The sequence below is a fragment of the Syngnathoides biaculeatus genome, chromosome 13 (assembly GCF_019802595.1).
Source record: "Syngnathoides biaculeatus isolate LvHL_M chromosome 13, ASM1980259v1, whole genome shotgun sequence".
In the NCBI taxonomy this organism is placed as follows: domain Eukaryota; kingdom Metazoa; phylum Chordata; class Actinopteri; order Syngnathiformes; family Syngnathidae; genus Syngnathoides; species Syngnathoides biaculeatus.
The window spans coordinates 27,779,409-27,791,374 of NC_084652.1; the positions used below are offsets into that span (position 1 = coordinate 27,779,409).

An 11,966-nucleotide genomic window follows, 5' to 3' on the forward strand; every position below is an offset into this window, starting at 1 on the left:
AATCTTCCAACCGCAACCCATGCCAGAATCCACACTTGTTCATTTTCCGATCTGACTTTTTCAAGCGAGGGGGAAAATGTCAACCTGTCATTCGGGCTGAATTAACACAAGAAAGTTAATGATGATGGAAATACAGTGTATACGTTTCACTACTTAAAGCAAAGTCCCCACTCAGAGTAAAAACAGAATATAGAAACACAAAGCACAAATATTATTCGCTGGTGACACAGAGGCAAGCAATTTTGTTTTTTTTTTATTTACCTCTGAACAATCATATTTTTAATGGTGTGGTCAGACGATGTATGTGATCTCCTAAATCTAAAGAAATTACCAAACAGGGTTACAACAAAATGCATGTCTATATGATCCGCATTGTTGTATCATAATGACTTTTGACAAATAATCTGCATGTCCTTTTTTTTTTCCTGTTACTGTAGTTAATCTCCTGGTGTTGACATGTATCCTGCTGGTTTTCCGAGTCTGTAATGTCATCTGGAGAAACAGAAGGAGACCCCTCTTCTCCCCGGGCTCAGCACGGATTCTGATTTCACCCCTCGATGGAAGCAAATTTAAGATGTTATCCTAAAGATGGAATCTTCTGGTTTCCTTCAGACCTCGAGAGACAGACAACCCCTTTTTTGACATACCAATGATACGCACCTCCAATTAAATAGCATTCGCTTGACACATCTTTGACTTCAAGATCTTATAACGGAAAAAACAGTGTCTTAAAATGGGATCACCAAGGAGGTGGATAGTCATATTTTTTTTTAATAAAGTTGGCAAATACATTTAAGTAATAAGATCAACATGATAGTATTTTCTGACAAGCTGTTTGCCAATGCTCAGATTGCATTACTACCACCAAAGTATTTTTTAAATGGTATATTTTGTCTTAATCCATTCCAATTGTACAGTATTGTTCTGATTGAAAGTACTGTAACATTGTGTCACTTGTATCATGCAATACTCTTATGATCGGTACCCCAATAAAAAAAGGATCCCAGTATGATATGGTTTTGCGGCACCCTTTTAGCAATAGACAAGATTACTCAATGGTGACCCAAACCAGCTTGAATTTATTCCACTTAGTTCAGTGTGTGTATCTATATATTCTTTTCCTTTCGGCTTGTCCTGTTTGTGGTCGCCATAGCATGCCATTTTTTTCAATTTAAGCCTATCTCCTGAAACCTCCTCTGGAACACCCACTGCCCTCGTGTCTTCCCTCACAACATCCATATGCCTTCTCTTTGGTCTTCCTCTCACTCGTTTGCCTGACAACTCCATTCTCAGCACCCTTCTACCAATATACTTACTTTCTCGCCTCTGGACATGTCCAAATCATCGAATTCTTCTCTCTTGAACCTTGTCTCTAAAACATCCAACTTTGTCTGTCCCTCTTATGAGCTCATTTCTAATCTTATCCAACCTGCTCACTCCGACAGAAAACCTCATCATCTTCATTTCTGACACATGGCTGGTCTCAAAACTGTGTGTGTGTGTATGTGTGTGTGTGTGTATATATATATATATATATATATATATATATATATATATATAATATTATATATATATATAATATATATATATATATATTATATATATATATATATATAATTTTATTTATTTTTTTTTCTGCGAAGATGAGTATTTGAACACCCTGCTATATTGGAAGTTCTCCCACTTAGAAATCATGGAGGGTCTGAAATTTTCATCGGAGGTGCATGTCCACTGTGAGAGATAATCTAAAGAGAAAAATCCAGAAATCACATTGTATGATTTTTTTTTTTTTAACGATTTATTTGTGTGATACAGCTCCCAATAAGTATTTGGACACCGGTCTATCGGCTAGAATTCTGACCCTCAAAGACCTGTTAGTCCACCTTTAAAAGTCCACCTCCACTTCATGTATTATCCTGAATCAGATGCACATGTGTCAGGTCGTTAGCCGCATAAAGGCACCTGTCCACCCTGTACAATCAGTAAGACTCAAACTTGTAACATGGCCAAGACCAAAGAGTTGTCCAAAGACACCAGAGACAAAATTGTACAAGTCCACGTTGCTGGAAAGGGATATGGAGAAATTCCCAAGCAGCTTGGTGAAAAAAGGTCCACTGTTTTTATGTGCCCTGTGATTGGCTGGCAACCAATGCAGGGTGTGTCCCGTCTCCAGCATTCCTGTGACCCTTGTGAGGATATATATATATATATATATATATATATATATATATATATACACACACACACTTTGGATAAAAAAAAACAAACAAAACAAATACATTCAAATCAACAGATAAGATGCTGTACTTATCATTGTTGCTGAGAGGTGGATGGAGAAGAAGAAGGGGAGGAGGCTGTGCTTAGCGATTGCGTAGGAATCTGGTTATTAAAGAAATTATGACCACACGTGTATTCAGCAATCTTCCTCACATGCACACGCACAACTGTTTTGCTTGTCGTCTCCTTTTTGTAACATCCATGTAAATAAGGGGCGTCTTAAAACTAAATAAATAGAGGTGCTGAGGAGAGGATAATCAGAGAGTGCAGTGGTGAATTGTACGAGACAGTTCCTCTCTTCTCTCCTCGCGAGACTTGAACTGGTGTCTTTGCTTCCTTTTTTGTCCTCTTTAATGAATGTCTGATTGGTGAACGTGACATTTACTTGGTACTTCGAGCCGGATCTCAAGATACCTGAGGTTTCCAAGGGCTGAGTTGACATCCAGGCAAAGACCGTGGCCATGGCACTTGAGACCCTTTCCGGGACTGGGCCTCGACTTTGCATCTGGAGGCTGAGGGTTGACGAGAAGCCGAAGGAAGTAAAGGCATCTCTGGTGAGTAGGAAACTCCCACACTCATGAGGAATGAGTGAATGCGCGTCTGGGTGACTGCGGCAGAACCAAACCTCGAGAATACTAGTCCTTATCGAATAAACTAATTAGTCTATAAAAGTGAGAAAAGGGCAAGGTGTGTCCTATACGTGAGCTCCGTGAAACGTGTGCATGTGTAAAAGTGTGAGTGGAGGTTCGCTACCTCATTTGAACAGGAAATTGATTGACAACTGTTTGAGGATACAGAGGGAAGAATTTTCCGCCACTTGTGGTAGAAGCTTGAGAATGACCTCAAACCGAAAGTAATTGTCACCCTGTTCAGGGGGAAGTCAGTATAGTCACCCGAGGTGAATCACGAATCAAGAGGGGAAAAACAAATAGCAAAATAGTTGATAAATAGCAAAATAGTTGAAACAGAACATCTGAAAAAAAAAAAAACAATAATGTGTAAGGACTAGAAGTTTGTAGAAAGCAAATGTCCTACTAAAATAAAACATCTACATTTGTGGATAACACAATATGACTTTGCTGGCCAGCTCAACATACACAAAAAATATATATATATAGTTAACCTGCATGATAAAATTAGAGAAACACACACACAAAAAAACAACAGCAAAAAAAGCTGGACTGATAAAGTTGATGTAACATAATTCGTCCAGGGAACGCAAGACTTGAGAAAATCTTACCACTTAAATGATGTGGAAGTACAATAAATTTGGATGACAGCAAAGTACTTTCTCACAGCAGCAGGGAGTTCGAGGGTTAATATCGCACACCTCTGGTAGATTGAGAAAAAAAGCAAATTGTTCTGCCATTGGAAGAGCAAAATAAAATAATGAACCATTTGAAGAATATAGAATTGGAATGACTGCATGTTTTAAAGCAAACAGTGGCATTCCTGAAGGTCACACTCCAGGGAGTGTGTATCAAGGGCAAATAAAAAATGCTCTTCATGCAAATTCAAATAATACTACAAAACAATGGATTGAAAAACATTGGGTTGACAAACCGACTGGCAACCTGTAACATTACATTAACCAAGCACTACACGCAGAAAGAGTGCTACAAAATAAGACAAGAAAGTTGACACCTTTCTGACAGAGGAAGGAGAAATTTATGGAGCTTTATGCGAAACATTTAATAATTGTGGCCGCAGATGAGGAAGAGAGCAACCATCTCCCGATCAAAAATGTCACAACTAATGCTCCCAAAATACAACTTTTTAATTTGCCCCGTACGTTTGTTGGGAAGAGATGGCTTGCTGAAACTAGGACTGGGCTTAATTCCCTCTCTGACAGGAAAAATAGAAGTAAAAAGAAAAAAAGGAATTACTGGGAGGGCAGTTAAATATCTTACAAAATAGGAATCCAGCGCTCTATTATTACACCTTAGATATTCCAAACAAACCTCCCACAAGAAAAGGAGATTTCTTGCTCCAAACAGCTCAAGACGTGATTGGACAACCACAAAATGACGTAGGAAGTGACTCATTGCATGTGACTATGTAGTATAAGATACTGTAAACTTATAACAGCCCACACCAGACAAAATCATGATTATCTGTCCTCAGATGGTATATCAGTCGTGGTGACAGGAACAAGACTGACTGACAAACTAAATGCACTAAACAAGGAATGGACACCACCACACACGTCATTACAACAGGAGTGGGAGAGTTTCGGACAATTTGTTTTGGTAGTACGAATTGTTCCTCATTGGACAGAAAAAGAACCAGATTTGGATTGGGACAACTGAACTGTACAGACAATATATTATTGGACAGTCTTAAACAATCTGAGACCAGATGCTTCTGTATTCACGGTGGTATCACAATCTACACAGACAATACTGGAAAAATAGAGGAATAGCGACAACCACAGGGAACACAGTGACATATGCAGAGCTACTACAAAATTTGCTCATAGCAGTTCAATTACAAAAGAAATAGCCATATGTAAATGTGCAGTACACACATCAAATACAGACAAAGAATCATTAGGAAATGGATTTACAGATAAAACAGCAAAAGAAGCAGCAAAACCTTTATGGGATTAGCTGACCATGTAACAAATGAAGACATACTTTGAGATGATGTGTTAAACAAAATGCAACAACAAAGCTGACCAGCAGAACTAAAAATGTGGAAAAAAACAAGGTACTACATGACAAAATGGGAATTATGTCAGCACAGATACAAAAAAAAAAAATTCTACCAAAAACATTTTTTAAGTGGCCAGCAATCTTGAGCCATGGGAAGTCTCAGGTCTCAACAAGGGGAATGGTAGCCCTGGTACAAGGGCATTACATGATCCATGGATTTAACTTGTATGCAAAAAATGTTTTCGTAGGGCTTGTTTGATCTGTGTCGACATAATCCACAAGGGAATGTGCATCCAAAACGTGGTCAGTTTCCTCAAGCTACTCATCCATTCATCCCTCCATCCATTTTCTTAGCCACTTATCCTCACAAGGGTCACGGGGAGGCCTGGAGCCCAGCTGTCAACGGGCAGGAGGCAAGGTACACCCTGACCTGGTTGCCAGCCAATGGCAGGTCACATGGAGACAAACAGCCGCACTCACAATCACACGTCGGGGCAATTTGGACACAATGATAGATTTAGTCTAACTATACATACATTACAAGCACGTAAGGGTCTCATTCCATTCAAAACACTGTTTGGGACACCATACAAATACCAATAATTTCCACACAATGAGTGACAGACGAATGTTGAAGGAAAAAAAACACACAAGTGGGTCCCTTTCAGGAGTTATTAAGAACCCAAAACAGATTGTGTTGTTTGCACAGATCCAGAGATAATACCAATGCTATAAATTGATAACGAATGCCAAAAAAAAAATCAATTGGAGGATTCTGTGTATCCATTAACTTCTTTTGAAAAAAAAAAAAACAATAATGTGTAAGGACTAGAAGTTTGTAGAAAGCAAATGTCCTACTAAAATAAAACATCTACATTTGTGGATAACACAATATGACTTTGCTGGCCAGCTCAACATACACAAAAAATATATATATATAGTTAACCTGCATGATAAAATTAGAGAAACACACACACAAAAAAACAACAGCAAAAAAAGCTGGACTGATAAAGTTGATGTAACATAATTCGTCCAGGGAACGCAAGACTTGAGAAAATCTTACCACTTAAATGATGTGGAAGTACAATAAATTTGGATGACAGCAAAGTACTTTCTCACAGCAGCAGGGAGTTCGAGGGTTAATATCGCACACCTCTGGTAGATTGAGAAAAAAAGCAAATTGTTCTGCCATTGGAAGAGCAAAATAAAATAATGAACCATTTGAAGAATATAGAATTGGAATGACTGCATGTTTTAAAGCAAACAGTGGCATTCCTGAAGGTCACACTCCAGGGAGTGTGTATCAAGGGCAAATAAAAAATGCTCTTCATGCAAATTCAAATAATACTACAAAACAATGGATTGAAAAACATTGGGTTGACAAACCGACTGGCAACCTGTAACATTACATTAACCAAGCACTACACGCAGAAAGAGTGCTACAAAATAAGACAAGAAAGTTGACACCTTTCTGACAGAGGAAGGAGAAATTTATGGAGCTTTATGCGAAACATTTAATAATTGTGGCCGCAGATGAGGAAGAGAGCAACCATCTCCCGATCAAAAATGTCACAACTAATGCTCCCAAAATACAACTTTTTAATTTGCCCCGTACGTTTGTTGGGAAGAGATGGCTTGCTGAAACTAGGACTGGGCTTAATTCCCTCTCTGACAGGAAAAATAGAAGTAAAAAGAAAAAAAGGAATTACTGGGAGGGCAGTTAAATATCTTACAAAATAGGAATCCAGCGCTCTATTATTACACCTTAGATATTCCAAACAAACCTCCCACAAGAAAAGGAGATTTCTTGCTCCAAACAGCTCAAGACGTGATTGGACAACCACAAAATGACGTAGGAAGTGACTCATTGCATGTGACTATGTAGTATAAGATACTGTAAACTTATAACAGCCCACACCAGACAAAATCATGATTATCTGTCCTCAGATGGTATATCAGTCGTGGTGACAGGAACAAGACTGACTGACAAACTAAATGCACTAAACAAGGAATGGACACCACCACACACGTCATTACAACAGGAGTGGGAGAGTTTCGGACAATTTGTTTTGGTAGTACGAATTGTTCCTCATTGGACAGAAAAAGAACCAGATTTGGATTGGGACAACTGAACTGTACAGACAATATATTATTGGACAGTCTTAAACAATCTGAGACCAGATGCTTCTGTATTCACGGTGGTATCACAATCTACACAGACAATACTGGAAAAATAGAGGAATAGCGACAACCACAGGGAACACAGTGACATATGCAGAGCTACTACAAAATTTGCTCATAGCAGTTCAATTACCAAAAGAAATAGCCATATGTAAATGTGCAGTACACACATCAAATACAGACAAAGAATCATTAGGAAATGGATTTACAGATAAAACAGCAAAAGAAGCAGCAAAACCTTTATGGGATTAGCTGACCATGTAACAAATGAAGACATACTTTGAGATGATGTGTTAAACAAAATGCAACAACAAAGCTGACCAGCAGAACTAAAAATGTGGAAAAAACAAGGTACTACATGACAAAATGGGAATTATGTCAGCACAGATACAAAAAAAAAAAATTCTACCAAAAACATTTTTTAAGTGGCCAGCAATCTTGAGCCATGGGAAGTCTCAGGTCTCAACAAGGGGAATGGTAGCCCTGGTACAAGGGCATTACATGATCCATGGATTTAACTTGTATGCAAAAAATGTTTTCGTAGGGCTTGTTTGATCTGTGTCGACATAATCCACAAGGGAATGTGCATCCAAAACGTGGTCAGTTTCCTCAAGCTACTCATCCATTCATCCCTCCATCCATTTTCTTAGCCACTTATCCTCACAAGGGTCACGGGGAGGCCTGGAGCCCAGCTGTCAACGGGCAGGAGGCAAGGTACACCCTGACCTGGTTGCCAGCCAATGGCAGGTCACATGGAGACAAACAGCCGCACTCACAATCACACGTCGGGGCAATTTGGACACAATGATAGATTTAGTCTAACTATACATACATTACAAGCACGTAAGGGTCTCATTCCATTCAAAACACTGTTTGGGACACCATACAAATTACCAATAATTTCCACACAATGAGTGACAGACGAATGTTGAAGGAAAAAAAACACACAAGTGGGTCCCTTTCAGGAGTTATTAAGAACCCAAAACAGATTGTGTTGTTTGCACAGATCCAGAGATAATACCAATGCTATAAATTGATAACGAATGCCAAAAAAAAAATCAATTGGAGGATTCTGTGTATCCATTAACTTCTTTTGAAAAATAAAAAAACATTATTTTCTAATGGCGTGTCACTAGGAAATTTCACATGCATCAATTTCATAGGACTAGAAATAAATTGGGAATTTTATCAGTATTTATGTGTAAAGCCATTTTTGTGCCATTGTCATGGTGGTGCAGCAGTAACTGTCTTTTTGATTTTTTTTTACGCCGGATGCCTTTCCTGACGCAACCCTTCTGCATTTAATCGGAGAGAGAGCTGGAGCCAATCCCATCTAACTTCGGGCAGTCGCAGTGCAGATGTCGACACCATCACTCAGCGGGAATCGATCCCACGCTGCCTTCACTCGAAATGTCCCTCTGAAGGAAACCCGAACTACAACGTGGCCCGCAAGAGAAATGAGTTTGACATCCCTGCACTACACCATCAGAAAAAAAAATGTAACAAGGTACTGTGCTTTAATAACTTTATTACTGCCATTTGTCTATTCATCCTATGTCTGTTTATGAATTAACATCTACTGTACATGCAGTTTTACTCGAACACTGGCATAGACTGAGCAAGAGCTGAATGACGTGGACAAAATAGCAGAAAGAAACACGTGGATACACCTTACACACTGTAAAAGGTCATCTCAGCTGAGTCACCCAAGGGGAAAGGTGAGCAAAGTCCAGCATATGGTGGGTGCAAATTTATAGTATCTGAAAATACCTGAAGGCTGGTGAAAATTTAAAAGACACTTGACTCATTTAGGGGTGACTTGGTCGACATGACTTCAAAATGGCTGAATAATATGATAGCATGTTGGGCTGCAACATTGGCAGCCGAAATGATATTTTTGTTCATATGCTACTTTTGGACACCTGTAAAGCTGACAAATATACATAACAGAACCAATAATTATACTCTGTCAACTATGCTTAGTACACAAAAGATAAAGAGGCGCAACCTCATTTCAAATAACATTGGTAAACAACTATGCGGGAGTCACCGAGGCATGAGAGGAGGACTCCATGTGTGCCTCCCAGTGAATCAGTTCAGCACTTTTTCAATTCCTTGGCAGAGTCTAATTGCTGGGGATTGCATCTATGGGCTTATGCTAAAGGAAACCCCCACTTTCTTCTCACCATTTGCCAATTTAATGCTACCTTAAACCCGAATGCCATACAAAAAGAGTACGTATACTATGGTGGGAGAATTTTAACTGAAAAAGCCTGAGGAACATTTTTTCATTATTATGATTGTCTTTTTTTTTTTACAAATAGGAAACAAAACTGGTTGTTATTGATGTAGAATGCAGCAAACAAGGTAAACTATAGTTACATCACATGCATGGGCCCTGGGCCACTAATGCGTGTAATTCCAACAGAAATCCCAACAATGTACCCTGGAGGTAATGACTAAAACAACTCCTAACACCACTTGTCAGAAATGGAAAAGTGTTTATCCAACAACTAAGGCAGTCAATGATAAACTGATATTTTCTACTAATGTTGCATTGGCAAATTTCTCCTGTGTTAGCTTTACAGGGACAGATTTTAAGGTGTCTCAACAAAACATGGTGTCATGATATCCATCTGCAAACTGCCCCACTGCTCCCATTGAGCAATTTGTTGTGGTGGTGTGTTGGTCAAAAGTTGTATGACACACTGATAAATGCAGCAGGAACGTGTACACTGGTATCACTGCTCTTATCTGTGACTGTGTTTCCATCCCAAGCAGAGGCTATACAATTGGCCGCATCCATCTTTGGACCTTCCCTTGGGTCCTCTTGGAAAGATGGAGATCTGACATACATTGATGCAAATGGCATCCCAACTGCATACCAGATGAGTATAAGTTGGTTCACGAGATTGCTGCAGGATGGGAATCCATCTTGTTATGGATAACTCTGAATAAAAACGTAGACAGAATCAACTACATACATTACAATGTACAGAAACTAGGTAATTATACGGAAGCAGGCTTTATTGCCATAAGGGAACAAGCAGCTGCAACCTCACTCATGACGTTCCAGAACCGCATAGCGGTGGATATGCTCCCAGCCGAGAAGGGTGGCGACTGGTCAATGTTCGGTGACCAGTGTTGTTTATTCCAAATATCACAGCACGTGATGGGTCATGCACAAGGGCCATTCAAGGCCTCCGCAACCTGAACCACAAGATGAAGGAGCACTCTCGTGTAAACACACCAGCCAGGTCTGAGTGGTGGGGGAAAAAAAAAAGTTTGGCAAATCTAAAAATTCAATAAAAATTAGTGCTATATTTTCCTCCGAGTGTAAGCCGAAAGGGTGATCTATTAGATGATTTAAGCAAATTGAGCAAATGTAGGATAAACAGGAGGATAATGTAGAAATTATTGTAAATAGTATTAAGTACGTGCTTCTGACTGCAATGAAGAAATGCTTTGCTCTGCTCCAATTCAGTTATTGCTCTGCCTGCAATGAAGAATGCTTTGCTCTGCCTGCAATGAAGAATGCTTTGCTCTGCCTGCAATGAAGAATGCTTTCCTCTGCTCTAGAAAATGTGGTAGCAAATGTAGGATGAACAGGGGGGAAATGTAGGAATAATTGTGATCATAATTATCATACATCTGCTTCCAATATAGAAATGCCTTGCTCTGCTCTAGATAAAGTGGCAGGCCCCTAGCAGGAGATAGCAAGAACAAAAACATCTAATCATCAGAACTGTTAGAACTGCTTCCTATTAAAGAAATGATGACCACACATGTATTCAGCAGTCTTCCTCACATGCACACGTACATGAACAAACATGTACACCTTGTTTCAAACTGTTTTGCTTGTCGTCTCCTTTTTGTAACATCCATGTAAATAAGGGGTGTCTTAAAACTAAATAAACAGAGGTGCTGAGGAGAGGATAATCAGAGAGTGCAGTGGTGAATTGTACGAGACAGTTCCTCTCTTCTCTCCTCGCGAGACTTGAACTGGTGTCTTTGCTTCCATTTTTGTCCTCTTTAATGAATGTCTGATTGGTGAAGCTGACATTTACTTGGTCCTTCGAGCCGGATCTCAAGATACCCGAGGTTTCCAGGGGCTGAGTTGACGTCCAGGCAAAGACCGTGGCCATGGCACTTGAGACCCTTTCCGGGACTGGGCCTCGACTTTGCATCTGGAGGCTGAGGGTTGACGAGAAGCCAAAGGAAGTAAAGGCATCTCTGGTGAGTAGGAAACTCCCACACTCATGAGAAATGAGTGAATGCGCATCTGGGTGACTGCGGCAGAACCAAACCTCGAGAATACTAGTCCCTATCAAATAGACTAATTAGTCTATAAAAGTGAGAAAAGGGCAAGGTGTGTCCTATACGTGAGCTCCGTGAAACTTGTGCATGTGTAAAAGTGTGAGTGGAGGTTCACTACCTCATTTGAACAGGAAATTGATTGACAACTGTTTGAGGATGCAGAGGGACGAATTCTCCGCCACTTGTGGTCGAAGCTTGAGAATGACCTCAAACGGAAAGTAATTGTCACCCTGTTCAGGGGGAAGTCAGTATAGTCACCCGAGGTGAATCACGAATCAAGAGGGGAAAAACAAGTAGCAAAATTGAAACAGAATATCTGGAAAAAAATAATAATAATGTGTCAGGACTAGAAGGTTGTAGAAAGCAAATGTCCTACTAAAATAAAACATCTAAATTTGTGGATAACACAATATGACTTCAAACTGTTCTTTTTCCTCTTCCTTTTTTTGTCCTGTTTAATGAATGTCTGATTGGTGAACCTGACAGGACCCCATAGGTCATTGCCATTTGCTGAGACCGAGCACCTCCAATGGTCAC

At 39.7% G+C, this 11,966-nt stretch overlaps 1 protein-coding gene across 3 annotated transcripts in view; it reads left to right on the plus strand.

The window, feature by feature from the left end:
• si:dkey-29d8.3 (uncharacterized protein LOC556220 homolog) overlaps window positions 1–1,009 on the plus strand; it is a 46,897-nt gene extending 45,888 nt beyond the window's left edge. For all 3 annotated transcript variants that reach the window (XM_061839680.1, XM_061839679.1, XM_061839681.1), the window contains one exon: window positions 438–1,009. In XM_061839680.1, the coding sequence (XP_061695664.1) occupies window positions 438–586 (149 nt within the window). In that variant the 3' untranslated portion in view covers window positions 587–1,009. The remainder of the gene's footprint in view (window positions 1–437) is intronic.
• Window positions 1,010–11,966: the final 10,957 nt, after the last annotated feature.